Consider the following 21,591-nt stretch of genomic DNA (forward strand, 5'->3'; position numbering starts at 1 on the left):
GACCTAATGAAACTTTAAAGCTTTTGCACAGCAAAGGAAACCACAAACAAGACGAAAAGACAACCCTCAGAATGGGAGAAAATATTTGCCAACAAAGCAACTGACAAAGGATTAATCTCCCAAATATACAACCAGCTCATGCAGCTCAATATCAAAGAAACAAATAACCCAATCCCAAAATGGGCAGAAGACCTAAACAGACATTTCTCCAAAGGAGATATACAGATTGCCAACAAACACATGAAAGGATGCTCAACATCACTAATCATTAGAGAAACGCAAATCAAAACTGCAATGAGATATCACCTCACACTGCTCAGAATGGCCATAATCAAAATATCTACAAACAATAAATGCTGGAGAGGGTGTGGAGAAAAGGAAACCCTCTTGCACTGTTGGTGGGAATGTAAATTGATACAGCCACTATGGAGAACAGTATGGAGGTTCCTTAAAAAACTAAAATCAGAACTACCATATGACCCAGCAATTCCACTACTGGGCATATACCCTGAGAAAACCATAATTCAAAAAGAGACATGCACCACAATGTTATTGCAACTCTATTTACAATAGTCAGGACATGGAAGCAACCTAAATGTCCATCGACAGATGAATGGATAAAGAAGATATGGCACATATATACAATGGAATATTACTCAGCCATAAAAAGAAACAAAATTGAGTTATTTGTAGTGAGGTGGATGGACTTAGAGACTGTCATACAGAGTGAAGTAAGTCAGAAAGAGAAAAACAAATACTGTATGGTAACACAGATATGGAATCTAAAAAAAAAAAAAAACGGTTCTGGGGTTCCCTGGTGGCACAGTGGTTGAGAGTCCGCCTGCCGAGGCAGGGGACAAGGATTCGTGCCCTGGTCTGGGAAGATCCCACATGCCACGGAGCGGCTAGGCCCGTGAGCCATGGCCGCTAAGCCTGTGCACCCGGAGCCTGTGCTCCGCAACAGGAGAGGCCACAACAGTGAGAGGCCCGCGTACTGCAAAAAAAAAAAAAAAAAAAGGTTCTGAAGAACCTACGGGCAGGACAGGAATAAAGATGCAGACATAGAGAATGAACTTGAGGACACAGGGAGGGGGAAGGGTAGGCTGGGATGAAGTAAGAGAGTGGCATGGACATATATACACTACCAAATGTAAAACAGATAGCTAGTGGGAAGTTGCCACGTAGCACAGGGAGATCAGCTCAGTGCTCTGTGACCACCTAGAGGGGTGGGATAGAGAGGGTGGGAGGGAGACCCAAGAGGGAGGTGATATGGGGATATATGTATACATACAGCTGATTCACTTTGTTATACAGCAGAAACTAACACACCATGGTAAAGCAATTATACTCCAATAGAGATGTTAAAAATAAATAAATAAAATAAATAAAATAAATAAATAAAAATTAAAAAAAAAATAAAAATACTGAGTTAATGTATCAGTCACCTACTGAGCTCCTTCTATGTGCCTGGCGTTTTAATGTGAGTCTTACATAAATCTTAATTAATTTCACAATGACCCTATGATGTAGGTGATAACACTCCCAAATTTTACAAATTAGGAAATTGAGGTTTTCAGAGATTCAGCTGCTGAAGCTAACAATACTAGTAAATGGTAGAGCTGGATAAATAAATGGTATATCCATACAATGGAACCCTGCTCAGCAATAAAAAGGAATGAACATGCAACAACTTGGGTGAACCTCAAAATAGTTATGCTGAATGCAAGAAGCCAGACTGAAAGGAATACAGATTATATGATTCCATTTATAAAATACTCTAGAAAATGCACATTCATCTAGAGAGAGAGAAAGCAGACAAGTGTTACCTGGGGAAGAGCAAGTGAGTGGAAAGGGGCAGGATGGAGGGATTACAAAGGGATGTGAAAACATTTTTAGGGGTGATGGATATGTTCACTATCGTGATTGTGATGATGATTTCAGGTTTCAAAACTTAGCAAACTATAACCTTTAAATGTGTACAGTTTGCTGTACATCAATCATACCTCAAGCTGTCTAAAATAGAGTGAGAGAGAAAGAGAGAAGTACAGGCCTACATACAAAGCAGTACCTCCCAACTCTATATTTAATTTAATCTTACGTTCTTAAAGTAGTTTTCCTTTTTTCTTTCTGTAGCTGAACAATTTATTATAGAATAAAACAGAATCAGTTTTAAATATAGCTACCAAGTGATCTGTAGTGCTCTTACTCTGACCTCTAAAACCGAGGAAGAAATAACATAAGCCTATAATGATCACCAACAGTGAATCAGTGTTATTGCAAAGTACTATTAACGTTATTGCCATCAAATGATCAGGACAAGCAGTGGGGGGGAAATGCTGAATGAATCCCTGTACAGCAAACATTTCTTGAACACCTGTTATGTGCCAGACACTTTTAGGTACCAGAGTTAGGAAAAAAAATGCATAAGACACAGTTTAAGTTAGTACAGAGGTGACACTAATAATTTGAGTATTGCTGATCTAAGGAATGATGTTGCTCCTCTGTAACCAAAGTTAAGTGGAGAGGAAGTCTTAAGAGAGAAAATGAAGAGGTGTGTCTATAAGCTATTGAGGTAACAAACTAGTGACAAAATGATGGATTGAACAGTTAAGAGAACATCCAAGTGCAAAAATATAAAACCATAATGTCCTTCAGCATAATCAGTACAAAGAGTACCAAGGATTTACCACTTGAAACCTCCCCTAAGAGAGTCATCAGGGTCAGCCCAGTCTTGTAAACAGCTTATCTCTCAAAAAAAACAATTTATAGCCAACTGTCGATAAACCATGGTTAAAGTAAACACTTGACCCTGAATTTGTTTTTTTTTTAAAGTAACCTGCTATGAATCAGGGAACTAGTTAAATAGTAGAAGGCATTTATTGCTTGGATTAATAGTAACTAACAGACACTAAATTGTCTACAGCAACATGGGAGGCCTCCCCACACTACCCCCTCAGTCAGATGAGCAAGCCTACAGGGGCAGTGCCCGCTTACTCTGCCAGCACCTCTCAGAATGGGAGGCATGGCCGGGAGAAAGGGGAAGCAAGGGGGTCCTCAGGTGGCAGGGCAGTCAACCCTGCAGCGTCCAGTGTGAGGGACTGGGTAGTGAGGGAGCCCACAGGTGGGGATGCACCTCACTGAGATAATGAAAAAAACAGAAAACGTCAGCTAAGAAATAGAGCATGATAACCATTTGACAGTTTTCTGTCAGGTGATGCCTATGTACGTTTATACATACAAGACATACACGTATCATTTTTACCCCTTTGGGAGGCAGTAACTCAATGTGTAAGAGAACAGCTCTAAAGTCAGAATGCTTAGGTTTGAATTCTTGCTCAGAGTTTAGTTTTATGAGCTCTGCAACCTTGGCCAAGTTACATCACCTCTTTGAGACAGTTCTTCTCATCCATAAAACAGTGATAAAATAAAATAGTATCCACCTCAATGATTTTTGTGAGGATTAGATAACATTTGTATTGATACCAAGTGTATCAAAGTAAGTATTCAATAAGTGTCCACCATTATTGTTTTTATGTCTGAAAATGACCACTGTATTCCTAAACACGATGCAATTTACTGTGTGAGTCCATATTAAATCCTTTTCGTACCATGTTTTGAGTATTTATTGTTGTTTGGTTTTTTGTTTTTATTACTTGATCTCTGATTTGGGGTTATCCATGACTACCTTCTGCCCCATTTTATTCCTGATTAATCAGGAGGAAATGGTAAGCCCAGTTAAGTATCCTGGATCAAAACCGATTATAAGCTGGGATCCACCTAGTGATCAAAATATAACTTCGTTTTGAAAGTCTCTTGCCTAGCACTTTTGCATGACTGTCCTTTAGGGGATAAATGTCAAAAAAAAAATTTTAAGTTTGAAAAAAATTGAGACCCTGATAACTGATCTGCTATCCTGAGAACATTAAACCAGCAAACAAATAAAACTCATGGTACCTACCTCCTTCTGTGTACCTTTAATTTCTGAACATTCTTCTAGTCTTTTTAAAACATCCTGGGTAATCAAGAGTGCATCTGAGAAGATTTTTTCATTTTCTAGAAGAAAATTCAGCTGGTAATGTTTCCCCTCATACTCTGAATGTAAAACAAAACAAAATTTTAAAAAATCAGTGATTGATTACTTGAAATGATTTTTAAAAGTTTAAGCTGTCTGAGAACCGTTAGGTCATGTACTGCGTTTGTAAATAACAGCTAATGTATCAGTTATGAGTAATAGCAAACAGCATCTCTAATAGCTTCCTCCTTTGTGCCATCATCATCCTGGTTAAAATAATGGTAAGAATCAAAGATGGTACATGCTTATTTCAATACTGCTTTTCTGCTCTGTGGTTCATCTTCAGGCTTGCAACACTTAAAACCACAGACACTTTTAAAAGAAAAATGTCCTAGTACAAGTATTGCATTGGATTTTGGTTTCCAATCTAACAGTGGTCTTTGATAAATTTATCAGTGAAACAAACAAACAAACAAAAAACTCATAAAGATCACTGAATCTAGTAACTGACAACAGGATAGATTACAAAACAACTATTAAATGAATATTACCTGGTTCTGGGCTTGCTTCCTTTGCCTCACTAAAGGTTTGTACAACAGGAGAAGGGGAAAAAACTTCAGCTGTCAGAGGAGTCTCCACTGGGGTGTCTGCATTCCCCTGAATCCCCTGGGCAGTGGAAGGATCCACACTCATTTCTTGCACAACTGTTTGGATCACTTCCCCCATCCCGGCTTTCACAGCGCTCCCTGGAGGGGTGGAAACCTCCGGGGAAGAATGAAGCTCTCCAGCACCCTCAGAGGAAAGGATTTCTACTTCAGGCTTCTCCAACTCCTTCCTGGATGACTCTGAGGATGGTGTGGAGACATCCTTCCCCACCTGACCCTGAACGGAGCAGTTTACAAGGCTAGTTAGAAGATTTTTACAGCTAACAGCCACATCAAACATCTGTAGGCTGTCGGCTAAGGAGATGATTTTGGAGAAGTTGTGCTTGCCCACAGGTAGTTTGCCAGTGTACATCATTTCTAACAAGAGGGCAAACTCCTCAGGGCTCACGACAGATGCATCGATGGAGATGGTGTCTGTGTTGTCCAGCAGGGTTTTGAACAGGAGGCTGGCAGCAGCCAGGACAAGTTTGTGGGCCCTGAAGTAAATGGTACCAATGGAAATGGTGCAGTCACAGAACTGCTGCTCCTTGCACAGCGTGTAGAGCTGCTGCAGCAGCTGCCGGCTATAGTTGGGGAGCTCCATCGCATCAGCTCTGTCTGAGGACTTCCTTTCCTCTCTTCTTGCAGAATCACTTTGTGAAGATCAGCACTAGATCCTGGAGAAACCCCAAAAATGTCATGTTAACACTTCATAAGCACATAGGGAAATGCCCTGAATGAAATATTAAAATGAACAGGCAATTCATTGGTTCATTCAGCAAATGCTGCTGAATAGGAAGGGGTACTGTGCCAGGTATACTGAATTAATCATGATAATAACTGGCATGGGTTTAACTGCATGAACAGGACTATGCTTAGTGTGTCATCTGGATGATCTCATTTGATCCTCACAAAAACTCACTGGAAAAGTACTGTATCCTCCCCGTTTTATAGATGAGACTGAAGCTCAAAGAGACTGAGAGAACCAGCTTAAGGAAAAACAGTCATTAAGTGGCATGCCCATGTCTCACTGATTTCAAAGCTGTAAGTAACTACATTGCTAAATGCATTCTGCTCTCTAGTTCTCAGCCAAATGAAGGAAACCTATATATAGAAACAGATTTATAATACAATGCCCTCCTATTACTTGACCTGTCTGCAGCACTGAATACAGGTCGGCATTCCCTCCCCTTTAAAATGGATTTTTCACTTGGTCCTGCGCTCTCTGGTTCCTTTGCTGGGTTCTCTGCATCACTTCGGCCTCTAAAGTTTGCTGTGCTCCAGGACTGTCATCTCATTTCTCTCTCACCTGCTTCCACGCCTTTGAAAGATCTAAATGTTAAGAGCTTTCAGATTTATATTTCCAGCTCAGCCCTTTCCTCTGAACTGCAGACGCACACTTCCAACTACCTACTGAACATCTCTAATTGGAGGCCTGTTAGGTTTCTTAAACTTAAATCCAAACTCCCCTGCCATCTTCCCCACTTCACAGCAATTCTGTCCCCTCTAGTTGTTCAGACCAAAAACCTAGAAATCATCCTTGACTCCTGTTTTTTCTCATATCCCTTACCTAATCCTTTACAAATCCTGTTGGCTCTACCTTCAAAATATATCCAAAACCCAATCACTTATTTACTACCTCCACTGGTTCTACTCTGGTCAGCCCAAGCCACCATCACCTTTTATTTGGATATTGCAACAATGTCCTAACTGGTCCCCCATGCCTCCATCCCTTCCTAGCCCTACCCCTACCCTACTCTATCTTTAACCCAGTAGTCAGAGTGATCTTTTTAGCACGTAGCCATATATGTCACTTTGCACAAAAGCCTCCATGGTACCTGGTCTCAGAGTAAAAGCCAAAAGCCAAAATTCTTACTCTGGCTGTCATTAGCTCTAAAACCTCATCTTCTGCCTCGCTCACCCATTCTGCTGTAAGCACCATGCCCTCCTTGCTGATTGTGGAACACGCTAAGCATATTCACCTGTAGGTTTCTTCACATGTGTGCACGGCTCACTCTCTCACTCCCATCAGGACTCTGCTCAATGGCCACATGATCAACGAGGTCTTCCCTGACCATGTTCTTTATTTTATTTATTTATTTTTTAATGATTTAGAACATTTAATCAAATCTGACCATGTTCTTTAAATAGCAACCTCCTCTCCAACCTCAGAACACTCCATCCCTCTGACTCTATTTTTTATCATAGCCTCCTGACACATATTTTTACTTACTTATCATGTACCCCCTTCACTAGAATATAAACTCCATTAGGGAAGGAACTTTTTTTTCGTCATCTGCTGCATCCCAGTGCTTAAAATTCTGCCTGACACAAACATTGTTGGTTAGTTGGTGGAATGAATAAATGAATGGCAGGAAATGTAATGATAAGAGATTTGTACTTAGAAGCCCAGTTTGGGGAACAGGGATATCCAAGAGTTAGAGTAAGGATTTTGTGGAAGAGCTAACAGCTAACCTGCCTTAATAAATGAGCAGGCACTGATGAGGTGAAAAGAGTGGGAGAAAAAGGCACTCCAAGCAGGGAAGTCTGCGTGAGGCACACAGATAAGAAAACATCACATGGCAGGAAGGAGGCTTAGGAGGGGGGGATTATAAGGAGTTCAGTGCTACTAGAACATATAGAAAGGGACAGGGAGTGTCAGGAGATGAATCTGGAGAGGCAGGCAGAGGTTCTGGCCACAGAAAGATGCATGGGCCATGCTTAGGAGCTTGGATTTATCCTAAAGACAATGAGGAGTCAATGAAGGGTTTGAGGGGCTTTAAGCAGGAAAGTCACATGGTCTTTGACATTTGTCAAAATAACACTGGTTGCCTTTGTTACCTTTCCACTCCACCACTATTCCTTATTTTCCCATATTTGAAACTGACAAATAAAAATAAAAATGAAAATATTTCCGAGTTCTGGTTTCCAGGTTTCTGGTCTGGCATGGAAGGAGCTTAAAAGTCACCATTCTAACTTGGTAAAAAGGTAAACAGATGGAAAAATCAACAACTCTTCTTAGCTCTGTCAGAGAAGTGAGGTCACAGGGCAAAACTACTGCTCCCAAAATTGGAGCAACAGGCAGAGAATCACAACTTCTCAGAGCAGAAACCCACCAAGAGAAATCCATGGGAAGCAGTGCCAGAATAGGAAAACTAAACCTAAGTTAACGAACTGATGGAGGGTCAGGGTGGACAAGTCTGAGAGTTAAAAACTCCAGAGGGACAGAGTCATAATTTTGTGAGTTTTAACTCCAGGAGCTCTACTGGGTACTCACAGTGAATACTGGGGGAAAATTCCCTCCTGCTTCTGGCAGGAGGAAGGAGAAAGTAACCATTTTAAAATATGATAGAGGATTCTGTTCTTCTCAACAAGGCCTAGAATCAGAAGAAACTATTTTACCAGAGTCTAACCTAACTGGAGGAAAGGAAATACCCAACGTCAGCCCACTCTAGCCATCCTGTAGCACTTAAGGAGGTGGGGAGGGGGAGACTGAAAAGTATCAGTGAAGTTCACAGTCCAGGGGCACAGACTTACCAAAAGACTGAGACCTAATAATAGGTCTATAAAACACACTTCCTCCCTTCACACCTTACCACTCCATCACTATAGGCATATTTACCACAGTTCCTTTTACCCAGTACTTTATGTCTACCTCTAAAGAAAAAACTACAAGGCATATATTAAAAGGCAAAAAACACACTTCAAAGAGACTGAACAAGCATCAGAACCACAGTCAGATATGTCAGGAATTATCAGACAAGGAATTTTTAAAAAATGATTAATAAGATAAGGGATTTAAAGGAAAAAGTAGACAACATGCAAAAACAGATGGCAATGTAAGCAGAGAGGTGGAAATTCTAAGAAAGAATGAAAAAGAAAAGCTAGAGGTTAAGAACACTGTAACAGAAATAAAGAATGCCTTTGATGCACTTACTAGTAGACTAGATATGGTTGAGTGAAGAATCTCTGACCTTGAGGATATAACAATAAGAAACTTCCAAAACTGAAAAGCAAAGTGAAAAAGGTATGAAAAGAACAGAACCAAATATCCAAGAACTGTGAGACAACCACAAAAGGTAAAACATATGTGCAATGGGAATATCTGAAGGAGAAGAGAAAAAGAAATAGAAGCAATATTTGAAGCAATAATGACTAAGAATTTCTCCAAATTAATGTTAGACACCAAACCACAGGTCTAAGAAGCTCAGAACCCCAAGCAGGATAAATGCTCTTAATAACTATACTTAAGCATTCAAACTATAGAAAAATCAAAGTTTAAAAAACAAATCTTGGGCTTCCCTGGTGGCACAGTGGTTGAGAGTCTGCCTGCCAATGCAGGGGACACAGGTTCGTGCCCTGGTCCAGGAAGATCCCACATGCCACGGAGCGGCTGGGCCCATGAGCCGTGGCTGCTGAGCCTGCGCGTCTGGAGCCTGTGCTCTGCAACGGGAGAGGCCACAACAGTGAGAGGCCCGTGTACCGCAAAAAAAAAACCAAAACCAAAAACAAATCTTGAAAAAAGCCAAAGGATAAAGCACCTTTCCTTCAGAGAAGCAGATAGGAATTACATCTAATTTCTCCTCAGAAACCATGCAGGCAAGAGAAGAGTGGAGTGAAATATTCAAAATGTTGAGAGAAGAAAACAAACAAACTACCAACCTAGAATTCTACCCTGAAATTTTTTCCTTTAACAGTGAATGTAAAATAAAGACTTTCTCAGACCAGCAAGATTGAGGGACTTGCTTGCCAGTAGACCTGCCTTCCAAGTAATGTTAAAGAAGTTACTCAGAGAGAAGGAAATGATAAAATACAGAAATATGGATCTACATAAACTAATGAATAGCACTGAAGAATGAATAGGTGAAGGTAAAACAAAAACTGACATAGATAGCAGTTTTATTTTTTATTCTTAACTGACATAGATAGCAGTTTGTTCAAAATAATAACAGCAACAATGTATGTGATTATGTATGCTTATGTTTATACAGGTAACCCTTGAACAACACAGGTTTGAGCTGTGAAGATCCACTTACATGTGGATTTTTTCAATACTAAATACTACAGTACCATGAAATCTGCAGTTGGTTGAATCCACAGATACAGAGGGCTCACTACAAAGTTATATGCAGATTTTTGCCTGTGCCAGGGGTCAGTGTCCCTAACCCCTGCATTGTTCAAGGGTCAATTCTATATGCTTATGTATAAATGAAATGAATGACAGCAATGATACAAGGGAGAGAAGGGAAGGATTAAGATTACGTTATTATTATAAGGTACTTTTAATACATGTGAAGTGGTACAGTGTCATTTGAAAGTGGATTTAGATTAGTTGTAAATCTATTGCAAACTATAGGACACCACTAAAATAAGTTTTAAAAAGAAGTATAACTGATATGGTAAAAAGAAGTGAAAATGGAATCACGTCAACTGCTCAATTAAAACTACAAAAGAATGAAACAGTATGTTAGACAAAAGTAGGGACAAAGAACAAGGGCAACATATAGACAACATTAACAACTATGGTAGATCAATGCTCTAAATATACTAATTAAAAGACAGATTGTCAGAGTGGATCAGAAAACAAGACCCACTCTCATGTTGTCTATAAGAAACCCACCTAAAGATGTATATAGATGAAAAATAAATGCATGGAGAATGATATACCATGTTAACAGTAATCAAAAGAAAGCAGGGGAGCTATATTAGTTTCAGATAGAGCAGACTTCAAGTAAGGAAAGATATTAGGGATAAAGGGGAGTTACTTAATGAAAAAGGGGTCAATACTCTAACAAGACATAATAATCCTTATTGTGTAGGCAACTAACAAAAGAACATCAAAACATGTAAGGCAAACTGAAAGAAATACAAAGAGAAATAGGTGCATCGCTATTATAGTTGGAGACTTTAAACACCTCTCTATCAGAAATGTATAGAGCCTGAAGGCAGAAAATCAGTAAGGACACCGGTGAAGTTAATAGCACCATCAATTAATTGACTATAGATTACTTCATCTATAGCAGATTACATATTCTTCTTAATATCACATGGAACATTCAACAAGATAGACCACATTCTGGGCCATAAGTTACCTTTCACAAATTGAAAAGAATAGAAACCATACACTCTGTTCTCAGACCAGGATGGAATTAAACTAGAAATCAATGACAAAAAGATAGCTGGAAAAATCTCCAAATACTTGGAGATTAAACAACACACTTCTAAATAACACATAAGAAGAAATCTTAAGACAAATTCAAAAATATCCTAAACTAAATGAAAATGTAAATACAACTTATCAAAATTTATGGGATGCAGCAAAAGCAGTGCTTAGAGGGAAACTTATAGCACTGAATGCATACATTAGAAAAGAAGAAAGATCTAAAACCAATAATTTAAGCCTCTGCTTTGGGATACTAAAACAAGAACAAAGTAAATCCAAAGTAAGCAGGAGAAAAAGAAAATAGTGGACAAATAAATGAAACTGAGAAAAGGAAATCAAGAGAAAAAAAAAACGAACCTAAAAGCTGGTTCTTTGAGAAGATCAATAAAATCAATAAGCCTCTACCAGGCTAACTAAGAAAAAAGAGAGAACACAGATTTCTAATATCAGAAATGAGAAAGGGGACATTAGTACAGATCCCATGCACAATAAAAAGATAAAAAAGGAATAATATAATAATATGCCCACAAATTTGGTAACTTTAATGAAATGGATCAATTACTTGAAAGACACAATCTGCCAAAACTCACACAAGGAGAACTAGACATCTGAATAGGCCTAATCTATCAAAGATACTGAGTCAATAATTAATAACTTTCCAACACTTGAAGCAGCAGGCCCAGATAGGTTCACTGGTAAATTCTATGAAACCGTTTAGGAAGAAATTATACCAAATATCCACACTCTCTTCCAGAAAACAGAAGCAGAGAGAATACTTCCTAACTCATTCTATGAGCCTAGCGTTACACTAACAGCAAAACCAGACAAAGACATTATAAGAAAAACACAGACCAAAATACAAAAATCTTCAACAAAATATTAGGAAATCAAATTCAACAATAATAAAAAGAATTTAACACCATGACCAAGTGGGATTTATCCCAGGTACTCAAGGCTGGTTCAACCTTTGAAAATCAGTAAATGTAATCCATTATAACAACAGGCTAAAAAAGAAAAATCGTATGTTCGTATCAATAGATGCAGAAAAAGCATTTGACAAAATCCACAAAATTCATGATAAAAACTCTCAGCTAACTAGGAATAGAGGGGAACCTCCTCAACCTGATAAAGAACAGCTACAAAAACCAACAGCTAACATTAGAATCGAAGCTTTCTGCCTAAGATCAGGAACAAGGCAGGGATGTCTCATTTCACCACTGCTTTTCAATATCATTCTGGAATTCCTAGCTAAAAGGTATACAGACTGGGAAGGAAGGTGCAAAATGGTCTTTGTTCACAGATGATATGACTGTGATGAGATATGTAGAAAATCCAAAAGAACTGACAAAAAATTTAATAATAATAACAAGCAATAGCAGCAAGGTTGCAGGATACAAGGTAAATATGAAAAACTTAATCGCTCTCCTGTCTATCAGCAATGAATAAGTCGAATTTGAAATGAAAACATTACCTTTTAATTGGCACCCCCAAAAAAGAAATTAAAAATGTGAAAATAGGGCTTCCCTGGTGGTGCAGTGGTTGAGAGTCCACCTGCCGATGCAGGTGACACGGGTTTGTGCCCCGGTCCGGGAGGATCCCACATGCCGCGGAGCGGCTGGGCCCGTGAGCCATGGCCACTGAGCCTGTGCGTCCAGAGCCTGTGCTCCGCAATGGGAGAGGCCACAGCAGTGAGAGGTCTGCATACCGCAAAGAAAAACAAAAACAAAAACAAAAAACAAAAAAAATTGTGAAAATACTTGAGGATAAGTCTAACAAAATACATACAAGATGTATATGAGAAAAACTACAAAACTCTAATGAAAGATATCAAAGAAAAACTAAGTAAATGGAGGGATATTCCATGTTCATGGATAGGAAGACTCAGTAGTGTCAAAATTTCAGTTCTTCCCAAATAGATCTATAAATTCAACACAATCCTAATCAAAATCCCAGCGAGTTATTTTGTGGATACTAACGAACTGATTCTAAAGTTTATATGGAGAGGCAAAAGATTCAGAATAGTCAAATCAATATCAGGGTAGAGGAATGAAGTAGGAGGACTGACACTACTCAATACTCAACTTCAATACTTACCTACAAAGCTACAGTAACCAAAACAGTGTGGTACTGGTGAAAGAATAGATAAATAGACCCACAAAAGTACAGTCAACTGATCTTTGATAATGGAGCAAAGACAGTATTTTCAACAAATGGTGCTGGAACAACAGAACATCCACATGTAGAAAAATGAATCTAGACACAGACCTCATAGCCTTCACAAATTTAGCTCAAGTTGGATCACAGACTTAAATGTGACTTAAAAACACAACACTATAAAACCTCTAGAAAATACAAAGAAGAAAACCTAGGTGACCTTGGGTATAGCAATGACTTTTTAGATACACCTCCAAAGGCATGATCCCTGAAAGAAATAATGGATAAGCTGGACTTCATTAAACTTAAAGAACTTCTGCTCTATGAATGATAATGTCAAGAGACTGAGAAGACAAGTCATAGACTGGGAGAAAATATTTGCAAGAGATATATCTGTTAAATGACTATTATCCAAAACATACAAGGAATTCTTGAAACTCAACAATAAGAAAACCACCTGATTAAAAAATGCACCAAAGACCTTAACAGACATCCCACCAAGGAAGAGACGCAGATAGCAAGTAAGCATACAAAAAGATGTTCAACGTCATATGTCATATGGGAATTGCAAATAAAACCTATTAGAAATGACAAAACCCAAATCACTAACAACACCAAATGCAGGTGAGGATGTATAGCAACAGGAACTGCTATTCATTGCTGGTGAGAATGCAAAATGGTACAGCACTTTATAAGACAGATTAGGAGTTTCTTATAAAACTAAGCATATCCTTATCATACGATCCTGCAATTGTGCTCCTTGATATTTACCTAAAAAAACTGAAAACTTACGTCCACACAAAAACCTGCATGCAGATGTTTATAGCAGCTCTATTCATAATTGCTGAAATGTCTTTCACCAGATAAATGGATAAACAAACTGTGGTACATCCAGACAATAGAATATTATTTAGTGCAAAAAGAAATGAGCTATCAAGCAATGGGAAGACACGGAGAACACTTAAATGCATATTAGTAAGTGAAAGAATCCAATATAAAAAGTCTCTATATTGTATGAATACAACAATATGACATTCTGGAAAAGGCAAAACGATGGAGATAGTCAAAAGATCAGTGGTTGCCAGTGGTTGGGAGTAAGGAGGGATGAATAGGTGAAACATGGAGGATCTTTAGGGCAGTGAAATTATCGTGTATAAAACTACAATGGTGAATTCATGTATCATATACATGTCAAATTCCAGAGACTGCATGAAACCAAAAGTGTACCCTAATGAAAACTATGGACTTTGGGTGACAATTACGTATCCATGTAGGTTCACTGATTGTAACAAATGTATCACTGTGTTGTGGGACAGTGGGAGAGGTTGTGTGGGGACAAGATTATATGGGAACTCTGCACTTTACTCTCAATTTTGCAGTGAACCTAAAACTGCTATAAAAAATAAAGTTCATCTATTAAAAAATTTTTCCTTTTAGGAATGTAAATTTTCAGTACTAATCACCCCAAACCCTATCTATACCATGGTATAGATACTAAAAACATGGTTATAAACTTGAGCAATAAAAGGAGAATGGGGATAGTTAAGGCAGAATAAAGGTTACTTAATGAATGTAAGCTGGTAAAGTTGAAACTTGAAATTTTACTGAGATTAATAGGAATACTAATTAAAGGAAAGACTTTTGGCAAAATGGCACACTGAACTGATGTAAATGGACCTTTTCCTCCTACTTCACACACAGAAATGCTGGATAAAATGTAACAAAAATGCTTTAAAAATATACAGTCAAGCTAGGGCTTCCCTGGTGGCGCAGTGGTTAAGAAGAATCCTCCTGCCAATGCAAGGGACATGGGTTCGAGCCCTGGTCTGGGAAGATCCCACATGCTGCGGAGCAACTAAGCCCGTGCGCCACAACTACTGAGCCTGTGCTCTACAGCCCGCGAGCCACAACTACTGAAGCCCACGTGCCTAGAGCCCATGCTCTGCAACAAGAGAAGCCACCGCAATGAGAAGCCTGAGCACCACAACGAAGAGTCACTCACGACAACTAGAGAAAGCCCGCGGGCAGCAACAAGACCTAACGCAGCCAAAGATAAATAAAATAAATTTAAAAAATATATATATATATAGACAAGCAAAAAAAAAAAAAAAGGGAATCCCCAGGTACCTGAAATGGAAGTGACATCAAAATCAAAGCTGAAACAGTAAAGTGGGCGTTCAGACCATGATGGCCCATAGGGGTTTCAAACTCCAATACAGGCCCTAGGCTTGGAGGAGAAAGCATTAATGCTCACATGGAGACTGGAAATATAGCTTCAGGCAGGTAGAAGGTGGGAGAGTTGGAACTGAGACCCTTGCACAAAGCACAGAGCCTCAAACAACTATCCCTCCTTTATATGCAGTCTGAAAAATCTCTGCTCACTGGCTCAGGGAAACAGAATAAAAGTTGCTAATTATCTGGGCCTTGAGTAGAAGAAATGGCACCCACAAGAAATCTAAAATGTAGGCTTATGACATACAGAGGTGAAGGATCCAAATTTATATATTATATCATATAAGAATCTTGGGCTGAGAAATTAACATAAAAATTGGTCTTTGACATGCAGGAGGAAAAAACAGAATACTTTCAAAACCCAAGGCACAGAGACTCTCACAGGAAAAAAGAAAAACATAGAAAGAAATGAGCTCACTATTACAAACCATATGAGGAAGACCTGAATGTGAAAGGTAAATTTATAAAAGCTAACAGTAGAAAATGTCAGAGGGTATCTTTGAAGCAGGGGTTGGGAAACTTCTTAAACATTGCCCCAAAAGCTTAAAAAAAGAAAAGATGAATATGATTATACTGATATTAAAGGTTTCTGTCAAAGAACTCTATAGTCTATAGATATGATTAACAGACAATGGACAAATGGTAGAACCAGGAGATATTTATAAAGTTTAAAGACAACAAGGAGTTAATATCTAGAATACATAAGAAATTCCTGGAAACCTTAGGGAAAAAAATCCAATGGGGAGAAAAATGGGCAAATGACGTAACTAGGCAATTCAAAGAAGGAGAAGCTCACTTAACTGGCTAACAAGTAAGAGGAGTTGTTACAATAGCAGTAAAAGCAGCTAACATTTATTATATATTCAGGAAGTGCTTATTATATCCAGGAATATGCTTTACATATATTAACTCATTTCATTCTCTTAACAACTTGATGATGCAGGTGCTGTTATTATTCCCTTTTACTGATGGGGAGACTAAGGCCCAGAGAGGTTAAGTAATTTCTCTAAGGTCTTACAGTAAAATGTGGTAGAACATAAATTTGAATCTAGAGTAAAACTGGTGGTATATAAATTGATATAGCTATTCTGGAAAAACACTCTGGTAATATTTAGTGAAATTTTCTGTGCATATATGCCTTGTGGCCTGAGAATCATATTTCTGTGTACATTTCCCAGAAAAGTTCTCACATAGGTTCATAAGGACACATGGCCAGAAAGATCATTGGGCCATTGTTTTTGGTAGCAGGGAAATGAGAGGTAATTTAGATATCCGTCACAAAAAGAATTTAAGTAAATATGCAGAATGTATCCTATAGAATATAGTGCATTAGAAAGAAGCAACAACTGACTATTCAGACAGAAACAGGGACAGATCTTAAATACCCAGTTGAGTGAAAAAATAACAACCAGAATGAGATCTAGAGCATAATGCCATTTATGTAAGTTAAAAACACAAAAACAAAACAATGAATAACAATAAGGTAAAGCTACATTGTAGCAAAACACATTTTATCAAATACATTAGAGTAAGTGCTGTAAAGGGGAGGGGAATAGGAGTAGGGGTCGGAGGTGAAGGAGGAAAAAAAATCAAACAAGAAGGGCCTTGCCAAGATAGATGCTAGAGTGTCTCAGATGAGGAGGATTCCTGTGCCACCCCCAAAAGGCAAACAGTAAAAACAAAAAGTCACATGAAGAAATGAATCACCACAACGGAAAGACATTAGATGCAAGAAAGAGCACAAATAGCATCTACAAGATTGAAAACCCTAAAAATTATAGAATACTATGAAAAATGCTACAAATTAATTGTTTCATTTTAATAAACAGGCAAAATGAAGGGAAGCCATAATCAAAGAAAAAGATAATATGAAAAAAGAATAGGCAGATGTGAAAAAGAACCAAAAGAACTTCTAGGAATAAAAGTTAAGTCACTGAAATTCATCTATCAATGAATTAAACAGATTAGATACAGCTAAAGAGAAAATGATTGATTAGGAAAAGAAGTCTGAGAAAATTACTCAGAAGGTAGCAGAGAGGTAAAAAAACAAAACAAAACCCAAAAACAGAAATATGAAAGAGAGGTTAAAGGACATGGAAAACAGAATATGAAGGTTTCACATGCATCTAAATAGGTGTTCTGGATAGAGATAATGAAGAACATGTGGGAGAAGCAATTTGAAGATATAATATCTGAGAATGTTCTAGGATTAAAGTCAGACATGAGTCTTCAGAATAAAAACTTTGAGGTATCAACAACACTGAGAAAAAGAAATTGTAAGCAAACCAAAAGAAAAGATTATTACTTAATCAAAGAAGACGGTTTGACTGGTACAGACTTCTCATTAATAACAATAGATATCAGAAGAAAATGGAGTAACAGTTTTCAAATATTAAGGAAAATAACAATCAACCATGTATCTATATACAAGTTGAAACAAAATCACCTTCAAACAAAGATAAGAGGCTCAGAGACTGTCACTGAAAGAATTACTATAAGAAGCAAATTGAACCAGAAAGAAAGGATAGAATGTAAGAAAAAATAGCAAGTAGCAAGCAAAGAAACTCCTAAACATATCCACTAGAAAAGTTAAAATCAGAAAAACTGATAATACCAAATGTTGGTGAGGATGTGGAATGACTAGAACTTGCATACATTACTGCTGAAAGTGCAAAATGGTACAACTACTTTGAAGAACTGTGTGGAGGTTTCTTATAATAAAAGATTAACCATCGATACAAGCAACAACATGGATAAACCCTAAAAACGGTATGTTAGGTCAAAGAAGCCAGGCACAAAAGAGTACATATATATGACTAAATCTATAGGAAAGAGACCTACAGAAAAAACTAATCTATAGTGATAGCAACCAGGTACTGTAGTGGTTGTGGAGGCTGTGGGGTGGTGTGGGGGAAGGGAATTAAACAGGAAGAGACACAAGGAAACCTTCTCGGGGAATAGAAATGTTCTGTGCCTTATTTTGGATGGTGGTTGAAGAGTAGATATCTGTCAAAACTCTTCAAATAGAATTCATTGAACTGTATGTTAATTATATCTTAATAAAAAAGAAATTAAGAAATGTGTTTTAAAATGCACTGGCTATTTTAAAATGGATATGGGAAGTGGAGGTTAAAAACAAAGTAGAATAATGACAACCATAGTAGCTACCACTTATTTAATGCTTACTATGTGCCAGGCACTGTTCTAAATGCTTTGCATCTATTAACCATTTAATCTTTTCAACAACCCTGTGAAGTAGGTACTCTTATCATCCCCATTTTACATATAAGAAAATGTGGCACAGAGAGGTTATATAACTTACCTAAGGTCACACAAGTAGTGTGTGGCAGACCTGGGCTCCAAACTCAGGCAGTCTGGCTCTGAGGTCTATATTCTTAAAAATCCACTGCCTCTCTGAAATTAAAAATCAACAAGAACATGGAAGATGAGAGAAGGAGAACTAGAGTTAGGATGTTCTAAGAGTCAAGGGGATGACAAAAATAATGATTAACTTTAGCTTTTAGCCTAAGTGAAGTATGTATGTTAACAGGTAAGGATATAAGGGAACAGAAACTGAACAAATATTTGCAAACAAGAGGTATAAAAGGGAATTAAGAAAATGCGATTAATACAATAGCAAGTGGAAAAGGGGGAAAAGAAAGGCAAAGAAAGTGTGGTAAATAGAAAAAAACTTAAGACAGTAGAAATAAGTCCAAATGTATTAGTAATCACAATAAAGAAGCAGATTAAACTTTCCTGTTAAATGGCAGAGATTCTCTGATTGGATTCTTAAAACAAACAGCCATATGCTACTTATAAGAGAATTAACGTGTAGGTGTGTTTACACTTAAAACAGTGCCTAGCACATAGTAAATACTATATGTGCTAGCTGTATTATTATTACCAAGAAAGACTGAATTTTCCTCATTAAATGGTTTTGAAACTAGCCATCTGACATGACAGCTAAAGTACCTACCTGTAAATAAACAGTTAAACTATATAATCTTTGTAGACCACTCTCAGGTACAGAATACTGTTATTAAATAAATCTAATATATAATCATGAGGGCTACCTTAGTGACTTGGGGGCTACTGAAATGTACTATAGAGGCTAAACTACACTTTGTTGATCGCACAACTAAAATGTAAAAGACTAACATATATTTTACTGTTTCCCCCTAACTCCCTTTGTAAGGAAGTTAAATGGAGGGGAGAGAATATAGCACTAAATATAACGTCACAAAAGCATGCTTTTCAGAGTTAAGAAACTATAGTGGAACACAGCATGTTGGAATCTTTAAGTGAAGTCCTGTAGATTCCTGTATAGAGGCAACCTAAATTATGTTATTAAGCACTTAACTGAAATCACTAGGCTTGGGAAAACTGTCAAAGGTCCCAAGGGAAGAACATTTAAACAACAAAAGAGCACCAGAAAGATGGATGTTCCTCAAAGCAACAATATTTTTTTTATTAGTTTCTTCTTTATAACAAAGTGAATCAGTCATACATATACATCTGTTCCCACATCCCTTCCCTCTTGCGTCTCCCTCCCTCCCACCCTCCCTATCCCACCCCTCCAGGCGGTCACAAAGCACCGAGCTGATCTCCCTGAAAGCAACAATATTAAAGCCTCAAGAAAAGACTATACTGATATAGAATAAAGATACTTAGAAAGAAAAAACTTAATTGGCTGAACCAAGTGCTGCATAATGACCCAAAACAAAATGGGAATTCAACACAAAGTGGAAACTAGGCCAGCTTTCTAAAAGAAGCACAAAGCTTTTATTTATTTATTTAAAATTTTATTTTGTCTACTTCCAAAAAGAATCTGAAAGTTTGAGGATTCTTTAAGTTACAAAGAAACAACAGTTACACACAGGGGGAAAAAACAAAACAAAACCAAAAAAACAGAAAAAGCACAAGTGAGAACTTAAGTCAGAGCTGGTAAGAAACATGGAATCCCTTCCATGAACAAGAAGGAAAGTAACACTAAAGACTTACAGTCTCTTATATACATCAGTTAATTAAATAAAGTAGATGTTCTGAAATCCACAACTGCTGGCAATGTCCTCAGCAAGACACTCAAACAAAAGACTTTGCTGCCACTGGTGAAGGGTAAGAAACTTTTTTCTGGGCCTCAGGAACTGGACCTGCCATTCCCCAATTTACTGTACTTATTTCCCCATAAGTCTTCAGCCAGCAATACACACATGTCAATTAACAACTATTTATGGGTCAACTGCCTACCAATTACTCAGCCCACTGCTAGGTGCTGTGTGGGAGCCAAGTGAAATATAAAACAAGGTCCTTGTTCACAGAGAGCTTGCAATAAAGTTGACTCAACTTATTTCAACTGGAATGACTGAAAACAGAAGTCTTAGAAGGACTCAATACACAAGAGCAAGAAGAGGGAAAGGAAGAAGAGAGAAGGGAAAAAAACAGATTGATCCCAGTGAGTGGAAAGGAAAAGGGAAGGACTGGAGTTGGTAAATGCAAGTTAGGTACAATTTCAACAGGTAAGGGTGAAAAGGGAGGGAGAGTGCTCTGGAATCATGTATGTGCACAGGCAGTTAGCACTGGACCCACTGGAAAGGCACTGGAAAGCCCTCCAGTAAGTTGCTGCCATCATTATTATGGACACTGGGCTGGCTAGGGTGGGTCTCCAAAAATACCCATGTAAGAGGAAATGTGGAACACTAGGCTGCCTAGGTTAGGGAGGCCAGAAAATGAGCAGAGGAATTTAAGCTGCTTTGAGGGAGGAGCTTCTGAAATACAGCACAATTAAAGCAGAGCTATTCCAGTGACAGATGGCATGGTCTAATAGAGAAAAGTGACTAGCAATGGGAAGGAAGAACAAGCATCCTATATATATTGTCTAATAATAAATAAAGCTCCATAGGAGCAGAAGTTGGACACACATCTGCCTAGATTTCTATATCCCAATACCCAAGAAAGAAAAGCCATCCTAATACTTGATCAAGGGTCCTCCATTCCAGTTCTCCTAACAATTCTGCACTCTCCTTTGGGCACATCTATCTCATAGTCTGAGACATCTCTCATATGGCCTGGCTCAATGCAACCTTATCTGCTTAAAGTCTGTTTTGTATTTACTGTTGCTATTGATAATCCCTATCTCCAGAATATAATCTTTACTTCTGTCTTGATTTCTGGGCTCTGCTGGAACCAGAGAGCTGGGAGGGACCTTGGAGAGCCCTATTCATTGCTTTCAGCAAACCGAAGTTCATTACTTTATCACGTACTCTTGTCGAATGACCAAATGACCTTAGTCCAATCCCTCCCTTTTTTAACAGAGGAAACTGAGGTCCTGAGAGGCTGAGTTGCTCTTTGATCCGAGTCAGCTTTAACCCCATGGCTATTTAGTATCT

General features: G+C 38.1%; 1 protein-coding gene across 3 annotated transcripts in view; it reads right to left on the reverse strand.

The window, feature by feature from the left end:
- The window catches only part of ZBTB40 (zinc finger and BTB domain containing 40), an 83,171-nt gene that overhangs the window by 40,558 nt on the left and 21,022 nt on the right, over positions 1–21,591 (reverse strand). For 2 of the 3 annotated variants that reach the window (XM_081226052.1, XM_081226054.1), the window contains exons 2-3: positions 4,564–5,333; positions 3,959–4,092 (exon numbers count right to left, since the gene is read on the reverse strand). In XM_081226052.1, coding sequence (XP_081082178.1) covers positions 3,959–4,092; positions 4,564–5,260 — 831 coding nt within the window. In that variant the 5' untranslated portion in view covers positions 5,261–5,333. Of the gene's footprint in view, positions 1–3,958; positions 4,093–4,563; positions 5,334–18,527; positions 18,620–21,591 lie in introns of all 3 variants that reach the window. The other variant, XM_081226053.1, reaches the window with a different exon arrangement.

Source organism: Mesoplodon bidens (genome assembly GCF_964165515.1).
Source record: "Mesoplodon bidens genome assembly, chromosome: 2".
NCBI classification, from domain to species: Eukaryota; Metazoa; Chordata; class Mammalia; order Artiodactyla; family Ziphiidae; genus Mesoplodon; species Mesoplodon bidens.